The following is a 24,702-nucleotide window of genomic DNA, read 5'->3' on the forward strand; positions in this document are numbered from 1 at the left end:
GTCTCTTAAATTTATATTGCACTTTTCTTCTGCAGGGACTTTCGTTCTATGTACAGAATAATCTCCACCATCACTGAAATGCAGCCACTTCTGGAGTGGAATAAAGCAGCTACTCGATAAGCACAGAGCAACATAAAACATCGGGAAGGGAAACATAATGTACCCGGTTGGGACTGCAACAGATATTTAAGACAACAGTCTGTAATTAAGTTTAAGGACGGTAATTTAGCCAGAACACTGTGAAAAGTGTGAGGGGGTCTTTAATTGCAAGGGGTGAGGAGCATGGCTTTACATCTCACCTGGGATGCATTACCCCCCCAAGGAGAGCTGCCCCCTCAAGCACAGGGATGGGGCAGCAAACCCCAAACACCGCTGCTCTTGGGAAAGGGAACAGAGCCTCTTGTCCACCACTGCATGCACATATATGCAGCACAAACAGCGGCCTCCATCACTGCACAGCTCCTTGTCCTCACTGCTGAAGTGCCTCTTCCCTCTGTCACGCTCCCCTTGCACATCTGTAAGGGGAATGAGGGCTGTCCCTCCCTCCTTGGTGCTTCTGACAAGCTGAGGCACTTGGGTTAAGGGCTTTCCACCAGACTCACCAGCAGCTGTGATCAAGCCAGAGATAAAGGAGCAGAGCTATAGGCTGGAAGGGACTCCCTGAGACTTTTACCAGAGTTGTGGGGCCAACAAAGTGGCATGTGGGTGCCTGATAGCAAGGAGGAGAAGCCTCACTGCTGACTGCTTGCTCTGCCCTGAGCCCATGGCTGAGGAGGGGCTTCCTGAGCCGTGGGTGGGCTTGTGAGGCACTTACACCCCTCCTCACGGGCTCGGGGCTGGCAGCAGGGCACAGACACTTACCACACAGATGTTGCTCTGTCTGTGGGCCTGAACTCTCGGACTCCATCTCCCCAACCCCTCAGCAGCCCTGCTGCCCACTGAGCATTAGCAAAATGCATTTGTGCAACCTTCTCCCAAGGCCCTAAGCAGCCTGTGGAAGCAAGGCCACAAGGATCCCTGCCTCAAAGCCCAGAAGAAGGTGAGATGACTGCCCTGCTCTATCTCTTCCTGAAAGGAAAACACTCCCATTTCCTACTCTGCCCAGAGGGAGGCCCCTGGAGTCAGCAAGATAACACTGCTAACAGGTCAGGAGACACCACATAGCATACAAAGGCTCCTGGAGAGCATCGCCTCTCTGCCAGGACTGAAAGCAGACTCTTATCAGGGTGATGACGACTATCCTCCAACAAACATAGGCAAAAGAAGAGCGGACCATTGGACTGAAAGGACTCAGTTCAAAGATGCTGAGGGCACTGTCTGCCTGTCAAAATAGCAACAGACAGCAAGAAGCAGAATTGCTCCAGGCACCCACAGCATCCCACAGCACTGCCTGGCCCAGTGAGACAGCCACAGGTCTCCTGGTCAAATAGGCAGTGTGATCAAGGTCCACACTCCGGAGGGGCAGCAGACCTTGCAGAGACAGAGGACTGATAGGGTTTTTCCTGGGAAGTGGAGAAAAGCAATAGGAGCAAAGGAGTGCTGCTTCATCCCCTTTCTCTTCTCTTGTACGGCTCTGTATAGAGGAGGCCTCTCATCCCTCAGAGCTGATGTCTTTTCTCTCTCTGATGCTGGCTGTGGAGTTTTAATGCAGAACTCTCACCAAGAAGCAAAGAGAGTTGGTGTTCAGGAATTCAGACTGGATCTCTTGGGTGTTAAATAAAAGCCTTCCCCCTCCATCACTGGAGGAAAGGAGGCACCAGCTGTTTCCAGAAGCTGAACAATGGCAAGAGGCAGCTAATACATTCAGGTGATTTTGGACAAACAGTTTTCTCAGAGAAGCTGATATATTCATCATAAATGGGGAAAGGGCAATGGATACTGGGGGCTTTGTGATCATTGCACACCTGTTGTGTCCCAGATACAGAGCTCAGATGGGGAGTCCCTAAGGGGAGAAGTCCCACTCAGCTAGGAGGCTAGTAACCCCCAGTGCACCGTAATGTGGGGCTAACTCTGCCCTGTGCTGGGAGGTAAGTCATGCCCATTGCTGCTTCCACTTGAAGCAAGGAAATCATGGCTCCTGCTTGGTCGATGCAGGCAGACCCTTCTCTTGGGATCTGCAATGTACTGATGGCATTCAACCATATCTCCCCTGAGCAGTGGTGCTGTGCCACATTTCCTCCTCTCTGCAGCTAAAGGCCTGAGAAATGATGTGGCAATACCAGTGCTGTCTGCACAGCTGGCTGGAGGGCTGGATGTGGGCATGGGACCTGCTGTTTGGCTGAAGGAGGCTGACGTGCCTGACTCTTTCCATCATTCCAAAAGCTTGAGCTGAGGGAAGTTAAACAATGGAGTTCAAGACTAGAATAAATAAATAATGCAAGAGAGACAGAGAAGCAATGCTGGGCTTAGGGCTGAGACAGCTCTCATCCCAACAAATACAGTGAGAAGCCAATGTGTAATTGGTCCCCCCCTTCCCTTCCGTTCCCTTCCCACCCCACCGCACTGAGAGACCTTTCTGCCTGCAGCTCAGATCTGCCCTCAGAGTTTCTCCACCCAGCAAGAATTGCTGAGAGAGAGAAAGAGGCATGTGGGGGCCTGCACTGCAGCTGGATCCAGTTGGGACTCATCCACCATTCAGCAGGATCCACGGGATGGGTCCACTCCTGCTCCATCTTCTTCAGGCTGGTGGACGAGAAGCACAAAAAGGCGGGGAGAGGACAGCAGCGTGGGCCAAAGCAAACTGCACAGGGGGCAATTAAATACATGAGAGCCTGGAGGGTGGATGGATAGAGACACTGAAGCACATGCGGATGAGGCAGGGTGCTCTGGCCGCTGGCCTGTATGGCAGCTGCTGCATCGCTGCAGGGCTGCCCCAGCCAGTGGGAGAACACAGTGGGCTGAGGAGAAGGCTGCGAAATCTTGTCCACTAAGCTGCGGGCTCTGTGGTAAAGAAGGTAACTGTTCTGGTAGAAATTTGTGCTTTAATATATTTTTGTTTGTTTAAAACAAGTTCCCACTTCCCTGAGGAAGCCCTGTCCGACATTCCCAAGGAAATATAGGGGTAGATTTTTCCTCCTTCATTTGCTCTTCACATTTCTTCATTCTTTTTTTGTGTGTGTGTGTCTGTAATTCGTTCTTTCCTGCGTTTCTGTTTCTTTCCTTCCTTCCTTCCTTCCTCTCTCTCTCACTCTCTTGTGCACCTGCTTTTTAATAACGTTGTCTTTACTTTTTAGTTTTGTCTTAGACATTATGACTTTCTCAAGGAGTGCTCCAGTTCCAAACCAGATCCCTTTGCGTGGTCATGCCTGTCAGTCTTTGGTAACGTATGGACACTTTGGTGTGCCAGTGAGGAGGGGAGGAAGAGGAGCAGAGGTGGCTGAGTAGGAAAGGAGCAGGAATGTCTCGGTCCGAAGACAGGAGCGCTCACTTGCCATCATCTGAGCAGCACAAAAAGGAAGAAAGTCAATGGGCCACAAAGACAAGGGCCATGCTGGATTGATACCCCACTTCCTGGAAGAGCAACCGCTGCCAGCCAAGGAGAGAGAGAGAGAGACAGAATTAGTGATGGAAAAGATGCAGACCTCATCAAACAAGTGAGTGCACAGCAGTGTCACTGTGTCTCCTCACACCCCAAAACATGAAGCACATCCCAGATATAATGAAATGTCTTTCTACTCTTCCCTGGATGTTTTCAAGTCTTCCCCACATTATTTCTTTTCCAGGACAAAAATTCTGAATCTTGGTCACTTTTGCAATTCAATCTTCCTTTCTTCCCCAGATAATTCAACTTCAGACAAGGAAAAAATTCTCTTTGTGGTTTGGTTAAAGTTCAGCCTTCTCAGGACCATTAACTATGTTGGAAATCTGAACATTTTTAGGGTATTCTGACTATTTTGATGTTTTGTTTTCCCCTTGTTGAAAGAAACTCTTCCTCAACCATTTTTTTTCCCCCTCCTGCTCACCTTAAGGTGAGGACACAGGCAGGACTAAGGCACAAGGCACACCAAGTGGTTCCCACCCAAAGACTTAACACTTGCATACTGCTCATGCACCTTGCTATATGGTTTCAGCCTTGGTGAGAATGAAGATCTCATTTTTTGGAATCCTTTCAGCTACCTGGAGGTGACATCCTCAATCCAGCTGGTTTTCAGCATACTGGTGCCTGGCAGTACAGCCCCTACAGGATCCAGTTGTTCCACTGAGCTTTTCCTGACTCATGACTATAAAGAATAAGTTAAAAGTCTGATGGGCCCTCTCCTAACTTCTGGTGATGGAGTCTGTTTTGTTGAGTCCCACAAATACATCAGTGTACACTGAAATTAGGGGAATGTCCCTAACATAGGTATTCATATGTGCACTCCCGCTGGCTCATTTTCCTCTGGGGTATTCACACTCTTACCCTTATTTGGTCCAATTGGCTTTCTTGGACAGTCCCCCTTTTTCAGAGTGACATCATCGATGGCAATGTCTCCCTCATAGCTTGTGCCCCGGACACCTTCGAAGATGATCTGCAATCAGATTATGGGGCAGAGCCTAATGTGAAGCTGTGGAGGACCTGCTTCCTTTCCATGCAAGGCGCAAACCAGCTCTTACCGGGTTCCCCTGAGAATGGCTTCTCCTTGTTTCTCCAGCACACATAGGATTTGGAGTGCTGAGCCTCACAGAGTAGAGAATCAACCTCTGTGTACTGTCTGCAGTGTAATAAATGAGCATGCAGAGTTCTGCTTTATTAAGTACCTTGCACTAGCAAAACCAACATTGAACAGCACTCGCAAGAGTAACTAAATCCTTATTTATTATTTTATAGTACCCAAAAGCGTGCTGGGCATTTTGCCACAGTACCACATTGTACCAGCCTGCATAGCCCCAGATCTCACAAACAACTCTACAACAGCCAAGTAGACTGTTGGGCAAAAGCATCTGCAGTAAAACATCCGATAACAAAGCCACACACCTTCCTGGTACTCATAAACAACTCATCAAGCAGATACATCATGCCCAGTTCACATCTGCAAGCCACCTTACAGTCCTAACCCAGAGGAATATGGGGGGTGGGCTCTTGCAGAACGTGCTCTGAGAAGCATCCAGCAATCAAAGTCACCTCTGACCTCTGTGTGTGCATTAAGCTCTTGCCTTGCCTCAGTGACCATGGGGTGCAGAGCGTAGGTGGTACGCAGCTCCTCAGCTGTGGCCCTGACTTACCTGGAAGGGCCCAGGTGGGTTGATGGGCACATGTGCTTGCTGCCACATGTTCCCCCGGTTCCCGCTGAGTGACCACACCTGGGTGTCGATGGCCCGCTTGTTCCGCACGCGAACCAGCAGATTCAAGGAGCCTGTAGGAGAGAAATTGGGTGCTGGTTACACAGGGTGCTTGCAAGAAACCCAGTCTGCTGGGCTGACCCTTGGCATAGCTCCTTCTCCTAAGCTGACAAATGTGTCTCACTGGCAGTATTTAATCTACCTGGGCTCTTCAGAGGAGGATATATACCCAGAGGAAGACAGAGGAAATGAAGAAGAAGCAGTCTGTAGCATGGCTGTGTGGCCTTGCACAAGGAGCGGGTGGAAGATAGGCTAGTTGCAAGGTGTGGGAATACAAGAAAAGCTGTTCAGAGCAGCAGCTGTGGAGCAAGATAAACAGCAGCAAGGAACCTACACAGGTGTCCTGTCCAGCCACTTGCCTGAAGTTGTTTCCAGTTCTAGATCAAGACAGGCTTTGTTTGGCCAAGTCCAGCATTGGATCCGATCCTTCCAATTATTGAAGGGAGTGTATAAACAGGACAGAGAAAGACTGTTTGCATGGGTTGATGGTGATAGGACAAGGGGGAATGGTTTTAAACTCAGACAGGGGAGGTTTAGGTTAGATATTAGGAGGAAGTTTTTCACACAGAGGGTGGTGATGCACTGGAACAGGTTGCCCAAGGAGGCTGTGGATGCCCCATCCATGGAGGCATTCAAGGCCAGGCTGGATGTGGCTCTGGACAGCCTGGTCTGGTGGCTGGAGACCCTGCACATAGCAGGGGGGTTGAAACTAGATGATCATTGTGGTCCTTTTCAACCCAAGCCATTCTATGATTCTATGGCAAATTACCTTTGTAATTGCTTTTCAGTTAGTGGTCAAGGGCTGATAGCAGCCTTCTCTCTGCCTGATGGAGCAAGCCCAGCTCCCTCCACCTCTCTTCCCTAGCATTTCTGCTCCTGTTGCATCCTGATGACCGTGTGTTGGATCCACACCAGTTGGTCTGCACTCCACTTGAACTGAGAACCCTAGGACAAATGTTCCCCTCTCCTCTTCCACCACTGTTATGTGGAATATTTAGTCTACAACTTTTCCTGACCCTGGTAGTTAGAAATATCACCCATGTCCTCAGCAGCCACTTGTCTCGGTTACTTGCCCTGAAGCACACAACTGTGCTTTGCTGGTGCCCTGTAGCACTGCCTCTCATGCCTGCCCCCACATTTTCAGAGGGACACACTCTGAATCAGCACTGGCTTTAAGCCCTTTCCATCAAACAATTCCCAAAAGGTTTAGTCTGCCACTAAAACAAACACAAAGCCGACAAATCTGAAAGCATTTCCAGTTTTCACTTCAAAAAGAGTCACATCCCCCCTCTACCTACAAATGAACCTCTGTCTACCTACTGTATCTTTTTAGTAATCCTCCCCAACTGACTTTATGTTTTTCCTTTTTGTTTCAACAAAAACACATTTTTAAACATTCATTCAGGGTTGAACAGAAACACTTTCTTTTTTTTTTTTTCAATTCAGCTGATGAACCAAAAAATCAATCAGGACTCCAGTCACTCTCTTGCTCATCAGTGTTTCTGATACACAGACATATTACCCCTGAGAACAGAGAGGCAATAACAACCCTTACTTAAACATCCACAGTCTATCAGCAGTTGGGAATGCTGCCTTCTTGCCTGGGTTTGGCTTTCTGGGAGCAGTGAGAGGTCAGGGAAAGGGACAGGGATAGGGAGACTTTATGAGATAACCTCCTTCCTATACAATATTCTGCAATCCTTCCTTCTTGGCACGTTAGCCCTCAGGGTGCTGTGTGAAGGACAGGGACCTGGAAGTACTCCTGCTGAGTGCCTTGCTGATAGAGAGCAAGATACGTCACAAGGAGTTCAGAGATGCATAATAAAGATGATGAAATGTTTAGATTCTGAGTGGCTGACTTACAAGAAAAGGTTAAAAGAATGAAGTATGTGTATAATTTAGTGAACTGAGAAAAGACGGGCATGGTTACTGACTGGAAATATTCAGAAGCACTAGCATTAAGGCTGGCTGAGACAAATAGATGAAGACCTGACCAAAGAGGGGGTGGGCAAGACAGCAGGAAGGCAGGGGGACATCCCACCACCTGGGATGCATTCTGGAGAGCCTGCAGAGCTAACACCTCTCTTCAAGCTCCTGTGACTCAAAGGTGAATAAAAGAAGAATGGGAAAACATCTTTCCATGTGGAAATATTAGGATATCAAATATATCAAACTCCTGCCCCAATGGTTCTGAGTTTCCCACTTCAGATGAGGAATAACATGACTTGTTCCTCTTTTGATCAGCTGCCACTGCACAACCTCAAGGAGGCAGAAATAAGCAAGTGGGATCTCCCTCCTCGGAACATGGATCAACATTGGAGCCTCTGACAAAACCAGCTTGGAGGCTTCTTGGTGATCTCCCTACGCTCAGAAACAACTTATGAGGGAAGCCTCACTAGGAAGGATACCTAGTTACCACTGGGGCCCTGTAGCCAAACTGATAGCCCACACAGGATCTACATAACCCCATAGATCAGTGTCAACAGGAGTGTGTTCAGAGCAGCTAATTACAGCTATCAGAGCTGGTGAGTTGAGGGACTGAGGCTAAATGAAGAACTGATCCGGAGCTGCCAGCAAGCAAGCATTAAAGTCAACTGCTGTCCATTCTAGCCTCACTCAGGGATGGCAGCTGGGATTCACCACACCAGAGCCTGGCTGAGCAGCCAGCACTGAGACAAATCAAGCAGCAAATGAACTCTGCTGTGCCCTAGGATAAAAGAGGAGGTGAGATAGAAAGGTACTTAAAAAAGCATCTGGAATGCAAATTAGTGCCCCCAGAGTGTTTGCTGTGAATACCTGGCCTGAACCCAAACAGAGCCTGAGCATGTCCTCGCTGACAGCCTGCTGTCCTTGCAGCATTCAACCTTTTGGCCTCCAGATTCTCCAGCAGAACAATACTGAACACAAGCAGGCGTTCTTCAAGAAGTTTGAAACTGGAAAGGAAGCTTCCTTGTCTGCCCACAACATGCCATGTTTCACCATACCTGTCTACACATGGAAAATTGAGGGTCAAAGCAGCCACAACTGTCTTAAAAATCAGAGTTGCAAAGGAGGGTCAGATCTGCTGCTCACAGCCTACGTGCAGTCCCAGCTAAGTTACAAAGCCTCTCCAAGGCTGGGAAAGAACTACAAAACCTCCTTTCTCTAGGAACATCACCATTGAGAATGTGCTTCTGGAAAGCATGGCAAAGATATCAGCTCTTCAAACTAAATATGGATGAGGCTTCAGCCCCATCTGGTTTTGTACTACGATCACGCGCAGTTTCCTGTATCAGAGTCTGAAGCCAGCTGGCAGTTTTGTTACCTATTTGTTTAGTCATTGCTCTTTCCCCTTCTCCTCCATCAGATGTGTCTGGCATTTCCTAATGGCACCTGGTGGTGAAGCACATACAAAGACAGACCACGTACCTGCTGCTGAATCTCTCCAGCTGACCAGAGACAGACAAACACAAGAAAAATTCCAGGGTACTGACAATCCTATTGTTACCTCTCCCCAAACAAGACAATATCCACATTTCTCTTGCAATCTGTATTATTCCTTCTTCCCAAACAAAAGAGAAGAAAGGCCAGTGAGGAATCAATTACAGTGGGAGCGAGCCCTGCCTTCTGCTGACTGCCTTTAAGACCAAAGCTGGCATTTTAAGAGTGGCACTCACACAAAAGAGCACCAGCTGGGCTGCCAGATAGAGTAGCCCAAGGGATGCCTTTAAATGTTACCTTCTCACCAGAAGAAAAGGTCTCCTCTCATTTTCCGTGGGATGGAGATTTCACTGTCATGCTGAATAACAGCATGGATCCGGAGGAACCAGCACAGGCGGCACTGGGAGGGAAGCAGAGTCTGCAAGGGCAGCACCGTGGGCACAGTCTGTGTGGGATGGCAGAGCAAGCTTCAAGGGCTCTCTGCAGGGCAGCTGGGAGGGGGAAAGCGGGGTGGGGACAAGCTACTGTGTGCAGGGGTGGGCACGCAGCTCATTTTGAGTGGAAGCCAGGAAGAGAACAACCAGAAAGTGAAGGGAGGACAATGCTGAGCACCAGGAGGCAGAGTGCTGTGCCAGGCATGGCAGAGCTCCGTGGGCTGCATGGGGAAGGCTGCCAGGATTCACAGCTGGGAGTTGGGGTGGCTGCAGGCCTAGGCTGATCCCACCACAGCTCACCACTGCCTTCCTGCAGCGTTCTTGCTGCGGGACGGGGCTGTTTCAGGGGATCAGATACCTATGGATCTCTGTCTGCTGCCACAGTTTGGGTTTGGTACCCAGCTGAAGCCAGCCAGAGAGGGGAATCCAGAGCAGAGAGTCCTCAGGGTATTACAGCTGTAGGCAAGACAAATAGAGATGAGAAGAAACTGATTTGTGGCAGGAAGTGCCCAAGGCAGAGACAACTCAGACCTCATATAGCCTGGCAGAGTCATTTGCAGACCTGATGTCAGGGCTAAAGCCAGGCCAAGGAGAAAAGAGCTCTTATCTTTCTTACAGGGACTTTGAGCACTTTCTTAAGCGTGGTTTAGTGTAACAGCACTGATCACAAACTACAAGCCCAAAGCTTAGCACGGGCAAATCCCAGAAGCGAACCAAAGTCCCCAGAAAGAATCTATTACTGCTCATAATCCCCGGAACAAATACCCGCCTCTCCTTCTCCCTCCCTCATTTAGATGGATGCTAATGAAGAGCAGTCAGTATCAGGCTGGTGTTCTCAGTTACAGTGCTGTGGGGAAAAGTTACTGCTCTGAGAGCTAGGAAGCAGAGAGCAGAAAAACAGTTGCGGCACTGATAGAGACAGAGAAATAATATCAGCGTGTTACTGAGTCATAATTTTCAAGAATGTCTTGTCTTTGTGCCATGATAGGATATATTTATTCTTCCATGGTACCTAATGATGCTTCGTACATTAATCTATGTGGAATAAGGCAATTAAAGCCCTTTGGCTGCTTTACGCTCTTGGCTGCACAGAAACTTTGCCTCAATGTGTCTTTAACTGATGCCAGCTTGGTGTGCAGGGTCCTCTGTGACTACTCACAGGTTCACTACGCAGACCCCTTCCACTGCTTTAGCAAAATCAAAGTGTGAGAGTGCAGAGAGCTCATTAATACTGAGCAAAAAGAGTCTTGGTCAGAGTTTGGAAAGCACAGCTATCCCTGCTCTACTTGCAAGGCATCCCCTTTGGCTTCAGAGAGGCATTAAGAATGTTCAGCACCGTGTCGCAGGCCTGCTAATTGCTATGGGATTCTCTTTCAGCTGCAGTATGCTGCAGAGACTGATGAAAAGGATAGAGGGAATCAAAGTCTCTAGTTCCCTACTGCGCCTGGGACTTTCTGAGAATAAACAGCAATATGGTAAGCTTTGCTTGGCAATGTTTCCCCCGTAGCAAACCTGTGAAAATCAGTCAAATTTTGCTGCATGGATTTTCCTTGGATTTTACTGTGGATTTATACAATTAAAGAAAAATCACATTTTCACCCCCAACCTTCCAAACCGCCATCAGATGAGGATGGGTTTGAAGCAATATCTCCTGATACAACAAAGCCAACTGCACAGATAGATGTATGATCCATCACTCTCTGACCTGCCTGGCTGGAGAATGGGCCAGCAGGGAGACAACTGTGAAGAGGCAAGGTGGACAGATGGCTGGCAACCTAGGGTGACATGCTGGGGGGAGACCTGGGTCATGTGGGAAGTGGGGTTAATGCAATGGCACCGTCATGCCTTACTTAAGTGATGAGGAATGGAAGTGCTAACGGGAGGGAAGCAGGCAGACTAACAGCTACAGCTCCTTCTCTCTAGGACATCCCCACCTGTCTGTGTACATGGAGAGCAGATGGTGATATGGTAGGAGCAGACTTGCGGTGGAGATATGCTCGAGCTCCTTTGCTCATTTGATCCATGGTCTAATTAGAGAAAGTGTTGGCATACAGAGATGAACGATACAAGACATCCATTTTTGATGCTGTGTGTACAAAGTAAAATCCTGCCACCTCTCTTTGGGGACAATTCCCTTGGAGGTTCTCTCTGACCAGGGACAGGCTTTCCTGCCTGTGGACAACAGGATATGGTTTCAGAAACTCAAAAATAAAACAAACAGAAAACCCCCACCCACATTCCATAATGTTACATTAATGCCGTCTCAGAAGAACAAAGACCCATCAGATATGCAGCCAGAACAGAGCAGAGGGAGAGAACAGTCTGGCATTTAAAAAGACAAGAAGCAGGAGTCCTCAGGCTTTTTGCCAACTCCACATCTGATTCATTATGCCAGCTTGCTTAATTAAACCCCTTTCCAGTACTTAAATGTTTTGCGGGGGACAATGTGGACAGGCTATATCCTTCCCCAAGGGACAGTTTGGCTACAACACCCATGGGATCAGGCTAGGCACATCCTCCCTCTGCCAAGGTTCCCATGGCACAAAGATCCCTGTTGCCTTCAGTCCAGGCACTCAGCCACTGGATTCTCCTGGGGAATTCCTGCCCTCCACAGGCAGAGGAGCACAGGACAGAGCCTACTACTGTCTCAGCTGGACACTCAGCTGGACACAGGGGAGAACGGGAATGCAAGGAGCAGAGCAAGGAGATCACATGGAAGTAAGTGTTCCCACTTTTGCAGATTCAAGGAGCAGAGTGAAGCACAGTTACTACGAGTTCTGCGTGCTCCTCGTTCACCCTCTGTTTTGTGACATGCCCAGATGCCTCTAGGCAAACATTCTATCTTCTCACAGCTTTGATAACTGACCCTTTCATCTTTGCCACCAGAGACAGCTGGGTCCTTTGCGCAGTTCTTGTTCTCAATTCTCAGGCTCGAGAGCATGCACCATGCTCTGCTCTCAGATTAGCAGAAACAGAGGTCTGCTTCACACATACTGCCAGGTTTAAAAGTGCACAACAGGCAGGCAGGGTGAGCCTGTTTGCATCTCTTCCGAGGGCAGTCTTTGCAAAGACCTGGGTCAGAGGGGAAGCAGACTTGCAGAGCCCCCTGGATAGAAGTGGTGTCAGGAGGAGGTTAACAAAAACCCTGCAGAAGCAGATGTACTTATGTTGTCTCTATCCCTATTAACAGCCTATTTCCCCATCTTCACTCAGCCCCAGGAGCCAAGCACAGGGCAGCTGCACAGCTGCAGGGCTTGGAGCAGATGGGCTGTTTTAGTGCAATACCGATGCAGGCAAGACAGCAGGAATGAGCAGCTGAGATCATGCATTCTTTCTGTTAAACTGAAGACACTGCTCAAAATCTGGTTGCTGACCTCCTCCTCCACCTGACCCAAAGAGAGGTGAATTAAGATTGGACAAGATCTCTAAGATCATCTGGTCCAACCGCCAATCCACCCCCACCATGCCCACTGACCACATCCCTCAGTGCCACATCCACACAGCTCTCGAACAACTCCAGGGATGGTGACTGCACCACCTCCCTGTGCAGTCTGTGCCAACACCTCACTGCTCTTTTGGATAAGAAGTTTTTCCTAATATCCAATCTGAATGTTTCATACCTGGGAACTGGGGAGGATGTGCCTCCACTTGCACAATTATGAAACTGCTCCATGAAGAGAACAGAAGAGTGACCTGTAAGTGCTAAAGGAAAATCCAAATAGGCACCGAGAGCTTAAGCATTTCCTCTTAACTGTCTGTTTTGTATCTAGTGATTTCAGGGCCTGAATAACTGATGCAGCACCCAGTATCCCAGGAGACAATCGGGTTGCAGTACACTCTGACTGATGTTCAACTTTGCACATGGCTGCACCATAAGCTGAGTCTGAATGGAAACATCCTTTGCTCAGAGCTGGGAGGAAGGGAAGGGGGTTGTAGTAGTTGTAGCTTCCCACAGCACAAATAACAGTGACTCAAATTAGGTGAGCAGAAGTAAAAATTGTCTATGGGCATTCAGGGCATCTGTGTCAGCAATCTGTGCCTGCCATCCTTTCCAACAAATTCTGCAGCAGTAACATGGCCAGATCGTGACTTGTAAAACAGCAAAAGGGGATTTTTGAAGAAGGCAGCATTTCAGTAGCTATCTGTAGTAGGAACTTGATTGAGTGGCACACTGTTAGTTAGGTAGGAGCAAGAAATGGTAAGGACCAGTGTGCCAGGATTGAAGATAACAGAATGCCTGCATTGACATGAAGTCATATTATTCGTAAAACAGAAAGGACATATGGCCAACCCATGTATGAATCCTCTTTCTTCCTCTCTGTGTCTTCTTCAGCCTTTACAGCAGTCTTCGGCCAAGCTCTTTGGGTTAATTCAGTCTCACTGGCAGGCTGTGCCAAGCGTGCTGTTGGTGCTGTTTGTGAATCAACATCCAATCAAACTGTAGACACTTATCATTTACTGGGTTTCAGGAAAAGTAACTGAAGGGAGTTCTCTGCCTCCTGTTATGCAGAAACTTTGATTAGATAATGTATTGGTCCCATCTGGCTAGAATCCAAAGCTCACTGGAGCCTTTAGAAAAGCAATGACTTCTATTGAAGTCATTCTGTAGCCTTTGGTTCAGAGCCACTCTATTGAACTTACAGAGTTTGAATGACACTTTACAAATATATAGTTATCTTGCCAGGTATTTATAATCCTTGCTCATGAGCACAGTACTTGATTAACTTCCAGAAGAACCAAGCAGATACTATTAGAAGAGACCACAGTTTATCCAAGGCCCCATACCATAGCCCACGGCAAGCTGCTTGACATCTGCACAGAACATTAGTTAAATACTCATCTATTGATGGATGAATGAGTAAAGCCAAGAACCCATCTGAATAAGTGGAAAAAGAAAGGATGTATATATATAAATGGAATACATTTTTTTTCATTACAAACTCTCCACTTAGCCCTAACAGCAACTTGTTTTCAAAAGCCTAGAGGGAAGTGAATCACACTCATTAGGAAAATCAGCCTCCCCTCAATCAAATCAGTGACGTAATCTGTTGTGTAGAATTATTGCACTGGTCACAATGGCATGGATTAAATGAACTATGCATTCGTACATCAAGCAAAAGTTATATCTCCAACACAAGGCAGCTAACTCCAGGATGGCAGCTGTATAACTGCACAGTGGCACTTGAACCAACAGAATACATTTATCCACAAGGTTTGGGTGGGAAAGAGGGTGCTAAGATGTTGAGTATTACAAAAAGGTCTTCTTCACGGTTCAGATCACTTTGATATTGGCATAGCTGGTGCCTGCCAATCAGCATGACCTGATAGCTCTTACTTCTGTCACTTGTCAGAAACAAGATGCAACCATGGCACCTCTGCAAACACTGACTCCTACTGTGATCATTCACCACAGTGTCTCAGACACACCTTTGTACCAGCTGCATAATTTGAGTTGAAGAAGTAAAACAGCAATTTGTTATGACAGGCCTTTCTGGTCTGTGTTTTCTGATCAGGAAGAGAGCGTCAGTGTTGACACTACCAGTGTAAGTGGACTGCTTATCAGCCAATTACTTCTGTACAAAAGCTTATGGGTTTCTTGGTCTTGGATGCTCTGGCAAGCAGTGTGCATGATCAAGGCTCATTGTTTCCACTGACTTAGATCTAAAATCCCTCTGCATCAGCATCAAGCACGGCTCTCACAGTAGTTTAGGATTTCATCAAAAGCCTTCCATCCTGATAATTCACAGGCCAGTCGTAGCTGGTGTGATCAGATAAGGTCCATGTCAGCACTAAGCTGGAACAACAGCACCTTCAGTTCTCCAGGATTTTTATAGATGCTGGACACACACTAGAAAATAAGCCAGTTCTCTGACTCCTGGAAGAGGGACTGGCCAAGGTAAGACAGTGACACTACCAGTACAGAAAGGAGGCTTGAAGTATAAAACTGCAAGCCAAGAGTAGAATCTTCAACCAGGCTCATCTCCTGCTGCCTAGGACCTGCCATCTGTATTACAGGAGGCAGCTGAACACTTCCAACCTAGGAGACACCCCAAGGTGGGGAGAGCTCTCTGCCATCTCCCCTTTTTGAGTCAGAATACCGTCATAAGCCTGTATGCAGTCATGAGTTGTACTAAAAACACAGCATAAAAAAGGGTCTGCCGGTGAGATCACAAATCAGAAGGAAGCTAAAAAGTAGCTGTTTGGGTACATTCAGAGTCAAGCATATAGGTATCCCCAGCAAGCTGGTCCCTTTGCAGGACACCTCTGGGAAGAGAGGAGGAGGAATCTGACAGTGGAAAAAGAAATCTGGGGATCTGCTCCCAGGTGAATGCTGAGACTCACCAGGCCAACCTGACAAGGAGTTGGACTCAACAACAGGTCTCTGTGTGCCGTGGTTAGCTCCTCTCCTGAAGGAGGGCATATAGTGAGCAATTCCTCCTTTGATGTATTTGTGTCTGCCACAGACAAGACACTCTAGTTCTTGAATGTCTGCTGGAAACTCTATTTATTTCCTACTCCTCCTCCTGATTTTTTTTGTTTGGGTTGGCAGGATTGTAGGGCAATATAAACACTTGCTCTGGGGGAGAGGGGGGGAAGGAGGGGGAGGGTAAAAGAAGAAAAACCAATGACCAAATAACTCCAGAAGGATGGGAATTGCCTCCAGGGAGCTCCCCTTCACCCTGCTCTCTCATCAGCTGAGAGATACTCAACATCATCCTGCTCTGCTAGTTGCTGAATATTTTATACCATGGCTACAAATGCTCCATTTGTATTCAGTTTCTCTCTTTCGTCATATCTATTATAAACGAGTAGTGTCTGGGAACTCTCACAGGGAAGATTTGCCTGGATGGCTATGGATATTTTATAGTCAAATTGTGAGAGTAAACCAGCTTTCAAGTTCTGTAGAGAGGGGGAAAGGTAATAAAAGGGTTATTAAAAAAATAAATAAATGTCGGGGTTTTATATGGCTTCCTTTCATAGTGACAGAGCTTCTGTTGGCTCCACGATGGAGCTGGAGCTTCTAGGAGAGGCTAAGAGATACCCTCTTACTGGTACTGTTCGCCAACAGGAGTCATCTGATAAGCTATGGCTGGCTCAGTAGTGCCGGCATCCAGCTTGGTAGGACCAGGCTGACACTAGGTAAGCTGGGGGTAAGAGCTGTGTCCGTGTGCTGTGGGGACTGGTGGCAATATGGAAAGTGATCTGGACAGGGCCCAGACTGGTTAACACTCATCTTCACCTTCATATTGTCACAGATATGATACAGGTAGGAGGCCAGGATCTGTCTCTTTACTGGGCAGGAGGAGTCCTAGCAAGGAGGCCTGTATGTTAAGGGAACTCCCCTCTTGTTCAAGTGGGGACCAAAGAGTCAGGCAGTTTGCCACTTCCACACAGGACCCTCAGGGGACTTCAGCCAGCACGGACATCAAGACTGCCCCAAAATATCAAAAAGAATCCAAAATAATTACAGAATATCATGACTTGCCCTGAAGGAAACTACAGAGCAGAGAGCAGGTATGAGAGACTGAATTTCAAATTGCAGATGGATATACTGTGGGTTTCCTAGACCAATCCACATCTTCAAAGCCCAAGAGAAAAGAACTTCTCATTTCTTTTTCTCTCTTTCTCTGACTCTATCTATCTATACAGTCTAATTTTTAAATAATTTATTCACTCTCAGCTCAGCCGTAGCCACTCTGGAAAATCATCTCACGGTATTAAACAGCCTACTTACCTCACAAAAACTTAACAGCTCCTTTATGCAACAAGGGGGAAATGGGGAGAAGGTAGGTACAGTGGCATTGAGTATAAGGGAACAATCAATTGTTATAAAAGGCACTTGATGCTGGCAAATATAAAATGATGTTTTTATCAGTGATAAAAACATCACTGATGTTTGATCAGTGGCTTTCCTGGGTCTTTGGCTTGACCGTATCTTTTGCTCAGGGTAATTCGTGGGTCAAGCAAACGAGTAAAGAGTTAAAATACTGAAAGCAAAAAATCTGTAACGAATTGATTCCCCCAGCACATCCAGTCCACACCACCTCTTGAGAAACCACAGGAGTGCTGTCAAACAGCTGTCTTCCTCTACAGAGCAAAAGCTAAGGGGCTTTTACTTTCCCAGTGAAATGAACTTGGAAATAGGACACAGCTGCATTCTTAAAGGAGGCAAAGATAGAGTAGGTTGCTTTGTGCTCCTCCCTTCACATCTTCTTTCCCTGGCAGTCTCCCACCTTTCCCCGCTGGTCTGTGCCACCTGTGATTGCAGTCACAAAAGATCTAAGTCCTTTCAAAAATGCTAGGAGAAGACATGCAGGCATTAGGCAAGAAAGCCAACTGACTGCAACGGAAAATGGCTGAGAAGAAGGGAATTTGCCAGCCAGCATTAACAGCTGGACTCTGTCAGCCAAGCAAGCCCAGCAAGCCTGGGAATACCTGGTGTCAACCAGTACCAACAGTTTTCTGCCACTGCCAGTGTGAAGACAGCACAGAGCAGCTCATCTGCAGGAGAAATACAGGTGTGCAGAAACACCTCTGACCTAGCTGGACTTAGTGCAGAAAGCAAACCTGAGTCCTCAGAGCAAAGACAGAGAAGGAGACCTGCTCTGTGAACCGTTGCCCAACTACTCCAACTGGCATCCATGCGGTCAGGCTTCCAGCCTAGCCCCCACTGAGAAAAAGTCTCAGATTTTGCAGCTTAACCTCTCTGCTGTTCCACATGTGCCCAGAGATGTGGTGGCTGGACTCAAGAGCATGTTTCCTTCCAATGACATCAATGGTGCTGAGGCAGAGAGCTGTTAATTAACCCCGTTTATTGAAGGGCGGACACATTCCTGCTTGGGCCCTGCTTTTTCAGTCAGGCTCCAGTCCAGCAGGTGATTAATAGCCTAGCGTGCTGTGGAAAGAGTGCATCTATTATTCAAATTAATGAAATTATAATCAAGAGGTGACGAATTAGCAATTGCTCCTTGACTGGATATGGAAACTCATTAGTGTGCCGGGCGCTGCTATGGCACTTGCTGTACCAGTATGAGTATGGCTAGAGAGGAGGAAGTCAGGCAGAGCTGAGAGCCCCTTGTCACAGCTCTGCCCTGGCACACAAATCTGGAACGCTCCAAAGTAACAGAGCCCACCACAGAGTCCCACAAAGTACCTCCATCTTCTCTTCAATGTCACACTACCTATAGCAAGGTGGCTGTGGTCACGACAAGGAGAAACATGAACATAGCCACGGTGTTTTTACTTGTGGAGGGTAAGGAGCTCTGTTCTAGAGGAAACACGGCAAGGAATGATATCTGGCTTCAAGATACTGTTCCAAGGACAGCCTCACAACATGCTGGGTGCAGGCAAAGGACAGCTCTCTGAGGATCATCTTGGTGCTTTGAGTACTGAGTGAGACTCTCAGCCACTCAGATTGCTGGCCACAGTCATAGCTGATGCTGGAGGTCTTCCCCTATACCCTGTACTAGGCCAGGGGTACCCATCCCCAGACAGTACTCACCGATGTGCTTGCCATACATGTGGTAGTAGAAGGAGACACAGTAGTACTTGGCTGTGATGTTGTATAGTGGGCTGATCAGCCGGGCTTTGTCTCCTGTCACCCGGGGCCGAGAGGCCTCAATGAACATGTAATAACCTACACAAGGAGAGAAAAAGGTAGGGAAAGCCACTGCATCTTTCACCCTGCAAGTAATGGGATACTGGGGGCTGGAAGACTCCTCCTCCTGCATGAGACACTGCCTTGCTCTTCTTATCCCATTGAATCCCATCCAGAAACACGCGAAGAAAGAGGACTGCAGAAAGGATTTAGTATATCTGGCATAAGCAGTGTTGTTTTGATCTAAAGAGAACAATCCCAAAGCAGCTGCTAACAACCCCAGAAGGAACAGATTAACTATTTAATCAGCGCTGTTTTTAGTGCTAGGTCTGGCTAGTGTTCTCAACAATAATGGGAAAAGCCACCCCTTTAGCTGGCCATTGGGTATTTCCTTTTTTTTTCTTTTTTCTCTTTCTTTTCCTGAATTCAGAGCTGTGTTCACATATGAATTGATTTTCCTCATTAGAGAAAGGGGCAAGCAATATCCATCTGAATCTGGTGTGGGTGCCCCATGCACAGCTAGGAGGAGCAATACACAACAACAGCCTCCTCCAGTCTGTGGCCCCCACTGGCACTCCCCCAGCTTCACCCCTCCTGCTGCTGCTTGGTATGGAGAATTGCCCCACAGAGGTCTTCTTTGAGGAAGCAGCTGGTTAAACCCAGCAGAGACATTTCCAGGTGTCAGAGACGTTCTCTTACTTGTTTATCCTTTTTTTTTGATTTTAAAACAAGCATCAAATGGGACAAGGGCATTAGGCAGCAGGCAATTAGCTGGTAACAATAACTAATGCTCACACTATTCCCTTAAACAAAGTCGTGGGTGTTTTAATTGTGTGTTTAATGCCAATCAGTAACATGCAAATTAACTGCCTGCTCCCTGCACCCTGCGCGGAGGAGAAGCATGTGTGCAGAAAGCAGATCAGTGCTCCACCATCTCCCACAACCACAGGACCCTGATGCCTTGTGCATCTCGCCTCCAGAAGTGAGCCAGAAGAAACCCAGAAGTGTGCCTACCCTCTGGCGTACCGCTGATGTCCGTGGGTGGCCCCGTGTTGACAGTGCGCTTGGGGTTCTGGGTCAGGGCGTTCTGCCGCGTCCAGTCAAAGTTGTCCATCTTGTCTTGCACGAAGCCGCAGATCTTCTCATCCTCAAAGCGACAGGTGTTATCTGCAGGGAAGGACAAGGAGTGCCACTTTACAGACCTCCTCTTGGGGCTGCCTTGCTGCCTGAGGAGGGTATTCAGGAGGGTGGGCAGCCCCCCGCCACAGGAGGAGGCTGAAAAGGTATATTTTCACAATGGCTATGATTAAAGAAGGGTTAATCCAGGCTGACGGATGCAATTATCTAACAAAATAGAATATGGCTAACGGGACTAAAGAGAGATTCTGCTGGGAGGTCTAAAGGAGCTGATGTAGAAGATGATAAAAAGAGTAAGAGGATGATGGAGGCAAGCAGGCCACAAGGGCCTTTAAACTGTAACAACCTGATGGTAGAATAATCTTCCCAGGAAAGAGGAGAAAGCGTCAGTAAGTGAACCCCACTTTGGTCTACACGTTAAATTAAACTATGGCACGCATGAAAAGAGGTCAGCTCAGTACTATAAATGTGTCATTTTGCTAGAGCATATTCAATTTATACCAGCTCAGAGGTATATCCGCAATTGCAGTTTATGTGGGTCCTCCTAACAAAATACATTACACTGGCAAAGGATTTTTATGCAGCACCAACTACACGTGCAGAAGAGCTTGCTTATGCTACTACCACAAGACAGTCACAGCCTACAGCAATATGAGATGAGTGAAAAATCTTGTGTGTAGACAAAGTTCAATATGGACTTGCAGAGAATGGAGCAAATCAAACTTGACCAGAATTAAGATGGTCTTTTGTCGAACCTGTGAGGTGAAAGCTGGTTCCTGAGCCACAGAACTGCTGATACAGTTGGAAAAGAAGAGAAAGAATGGGCAGAAAAGAAAGAGAAAATAAGTCCAAGACTGGCTATGAAAATTATTTTCTTTTTCCAAAAGATCCCTGGGATGAAATCAGAGCTGAGAATGAGATGAGGGTGGGATCTCTGAGTTCTCGAGTAGTACAGACACAGCAAGCAGATCTTCACCTTCTGCTTTTACATTAGAGCCATGGGTGGAAGCTATGAAACTGAACAATAAACTAACTAAATCCATGAAAGAACACACAGAAAAACATGTTCTTGCTCAGGTTTTAGAATGTGTTAGAAACTCATCCATGGCTGCTGAAGCATGACTCAATTATTTGTACTTTACCCCAAAACACAGTTCCTGCTATAATGGGCAGATGAGGAGCAGCCTGAACACCTACCTGTGCTCCTGCATTGTGCCAGGGGAGGTTCAAGTGGGGTATTAGGGGAATCTTACTCTCCTAACAAGTGGTGAGGCAGTGGCACAGGCTGCCCAAGGAGGTGGTGCAGTCACTATCCCTGGAGATGTTCAAAAACCCTGTGGACGTGGCACTGAGGGACATGGTTAGTGGGCATGGCAGGGATGGGTCTTCTCCAACCTTAATGGTTCTATGATAAATGAACAGCATTTTGTCTCTGAGATGTTGCACCTCTCTATCTTCCATAGATAGATACGGCCTGCACTACCTCCTCCCATTTGGGAAAGGAAACCGATGTCTGCCACACAGACAGGGGGGCTCTGTGCTGTTATTCCCCCTCCTTATGTGGTTCTTTCACCAAGGCAATGAGTCTTCTCCAGCCCACAGAATGGCTGGACACTATGCTGCAAGCCAAGAGTTCGGTTTGTGGAGAAGGGCATCTGGCTTTTCTTTTAGCTCAGCAGGAAACTCCGCTTCTGTGAACTGAGCACAGCCATAGGGAGCTTGACTGGGCTGGCCACTTAACTGCTGATTAACCCTGGCTAAGTGCTTTCCGTTCAATCTGCTCATTTCTAATTAGCATCCTAATCCAAATTAGCCACTGCTACACAGAGCAGTGCTGGGCACAGGGAGCTGGAAGAGGTGGCAGGAGCAGACAGGGCAGACACCTGTAGGGTCTGAGGCTGGGCAGTAACATTGGCTAGGGAGGCTACCAGCCCCAGCACAACAAGATAGTGGGGAAAAGAGTGAGAAAAAGGCTTCTCAAGATCCTTCTCTTCCCTCCTGGGTGACAGGAGTAGTTCACAGCTGTACCAGGCATCCTGGAACATGGAAAACATAAGCTTTCTCTTGCAATGGCATTATCCCACATGACAGTATCCACTTGACTGCCCTTCTGGTGCAGGGACCACCTGAAACAGGAAGGGTTTGCATCTCTGATCCTTGTGGACCTTTGGAAGAGAAAGCTAACATTTTTCTCCAGCACAAAATTCTCTTAAATGGGAATATCAGACAGAAAACAAAGCTGAAAACAGTAGCACAGAGGCCTGCCAGGCAACTGACTGAAAGGGAGCAAATCCATGAAGGAAAAGACACAGGAACCAAAGAAGAAGGAGGCTGAGGAAAAAGCACAAGCTCAGGTGGAAGCCAGAGAGAAGGTCTGTGCAGAGATAGAGGAAAACAGGGAGTTGTGCAAGACAAGAGGGCAGTATTCCTGACTTACAGCTGATGCCCAGCCCTGGTGGCTGACGGACTGCTGCATGAGAAGTCCCCTGCACCCTTGGGAAGAGGACCCAAGCTTTAAGGTGGTATGAAGAGGCCGCTCATACTGCTAGAGCACAAGGCATGGGGTGCCACAGACTCCCAGCCCTTTGCATGCCAGAAAAGGGCCATGCCTCTGTCCTCACCTCTCACTCAGATGCAGCCACTTGCAGAAGACAGAGCTCCTAGCAGAGAGAACAAAATGGAGGAGGCTCCTAGGCACGGCATGGCAGGACCAGGCTTACATGCAATACCACTTGCCATGCGGGAGTTTATCTACAGCACACTGCTTCTGCCTAGCTTGTGAACTCAAGGCACTTCGCAGCAACTAACAAACAAGGCTTTATAATATCTCCACGAAGCATCAGCACTTCTCTTCATACATCTCCTGCATTACACATGGTGAAACAGATGCACTAAAATACAGTCAGGCACATCTAAGGCCACAGCAGGCAGCGTCAAAGCTGGAAGTAGAACCCTTGCGTTCTGACTGCTGGTTGCTTGGTTTAAAGCAAACCACAGGAAGGCAGAAGCCCTGCTGTTCCTCTGAACAGAAGTGGAGATGCCCATGATAACTTAGGTATGTTCAGAGTGCTGGGACACAGCCAGCATGTCACCTCTGGGTGATTATCATCAGGCTGACGGAGAAAAACCTGGCTGACCCAGCCGCAAAGCAAACCTTTAAGTGACCCACTGCATCTCAGAGGCCACAGCAGCGATCTGACTGCCGACCTCGGCTGTGTGAAGCAAACCTTCTTTCAGACTCACACCATCTGCCAGGGATCCTGGCTCAGCACTGTGGAGCAAAGGAACCTTCCTGATTAAAAATTAAACGGTGGCTTTAAATATTGAACACAGAAGTTGTTCTCTGGATTGTTAGAGGCGAGGTGGAAGAGTAGCAGGGGAGCTGGTTCCTCAAAGGCTGGAGTTAGTGCTGTCTTCACCAAACAGATTTCCTTGGCAGGCTTTGCAGTGGCAGCAGCTCAAAGTGCAGAGATGTTTGCTCCTGGTTATAGACACCTCCCCGCATTCCCAGAGGTGAGACCCTCAGCCGTGCCTATTAGCATTTCTTGTTGCTTCACCTCCTTGAGAAACATAATGGAGGTTTTCATTTCAAGTCCTTGGGGGTAAGCCATCCCTGGCCCTGAAATTCTAGCTGCCAAATGAATGCATACAAAAAATAATAAGATGATCCTAGCTGCAGACTACGGGTGAATAGCAGATGGAAGCACATTCAAATAAAACTGCCTTCGTCATTTAGCTGTGCTGTGACAGCCGAAACTGGCTTGGAGCACCAGGGACCACGATCTGAGCCTCAGCTCTGGTACAGACCGGTGGCGTGACCCACAGCCCATCACTAGAGATAACTTTCCCCACCTAGAAGATGAAAATACAAACTGGACTGTGGCCTCAAAGTACTTTGGGATTTAAGAAACATGTTACAAAATTTTCCATAAGTTTCTAAAGCATTTCTAACCAGTAATGAAAGAAAGCTTTACAATGCAGTAACTGGTTGGGTCATATTGGAGCACCATCTGCTCTAATATCCCTATCTACGACACTGGAATAATATGGCCCCATCACATTTTCCATCATGTCATGAGGAATTAGTGGCAGTCACCTGCTTTAGGACCTGCATTACACACATGCCTGAGGGATGGGCAAAGATTTGAGGAATCCAGGTCTAAACACAGGGATCGCATCCTGTTCCCACATGTTCGTGCTGGGTCAGCAAGTTCAGACCCCTCTGTGCTATGAGGCATTCAGAGAGACAGGAAACACAAGCACTGGATGGTGAGCAATGGACCAGGTTAATCCACAGCAACCAGCAGCTGGAACTGATCACCACCCACTGTACATGCCCATGATCTGAAAACATTTTAGCTCCATCACAGCCAAATTGCAGATACATAAGGAATAATGTTCCCGTTCTGGACAGGCGAGACATATTGCACAAGTGAGAAAAAAAATAGCAATCTCATATGTTTTTCAAGTCCCTTATCACCAAGGTTGCAAGGCTACATCTGCTAGAACCAGGGAAACTAAACCATAAACTGCGAATAAGATGGAAAAGTTTTGGGAGCAACACTGCAGGGTTTAGGTTGGAAAGTGAAGGTCATATCCAAATGAAATTGCAGAGTAAAAGTAGGAAGGACAGAACAGATTCCCCTGGAGTTTAATCATGACATTAAAATGATCGGTTGTCCTGGGAGATATTTAAAATATTACCTTAGAATCAATATTACTCAAAGAGAGACTTTTAAGATAAATTCTAGTTTCTAGAATAAGATTAACTGATTTTTAAGAGTCGGTCTTACT

The 24,702-nt window shown here is 47.5% G+C and overlaps 1 protein-coding gene across 2 annotated transcripts in view; it reads right to left on the reverse strand.

Annotated features, from left to right (window-relative positions):
- Positions 1-1,242: 1,242 nt before the first annotated feature.
- The window catches only part of MDGA1 (MAM domain containing glycosylphosphatidylinositol anchor 1), a 128,684-nt gene continuing 105,224 nt past the window's right edge, over positions 1,243-24,702 (reverse strand). For both annotated transcript variants that reach the window (XM_072332526.1, XM_072332525.1), the window contains 5 exons: positions 19,786-19,938; positions 18,676-18,810; positions 5,203-5,333; positions 4,400-4,508; positions 1,243-3,525 (listed from right to left, as the gene is read on the reverse strand). In XM_072332526.1, coding sequence (XP_072188627.1) covers positions 3,434-3,525; positions 4,400-4,508; positions 5,203-5,333; positions 18,676-18,810; positions 19,786-19,938 — 620 coding nt within the window. In that variant the 3' untranslated portion in view covers positions 1,243-3,433. The remainder of the gene's footprint in view (positions 3,526-4,399; positions 4,509-5,202; positions 5,334-18,675; positions 18,811-19,785; positions 19,939-24,702) is intronic.

The sequence above is a fragment of the Excalfactoria chinensis genome, chromosome 3 (assembly GCF_039878825.1).
Source record: "Excalfactoria chinensis isolate bCotChi1 chromosome 3, bCotChi1.hap2, whole genome shotgun sequence".
Classification (NCBI taxonomy): domain Eukaryota; kingdom Metazoa; phylum Chordata; class Aves; order Galliformes; family Phasianidae; genus Excalfactoria; species Excalfactoria chinensis.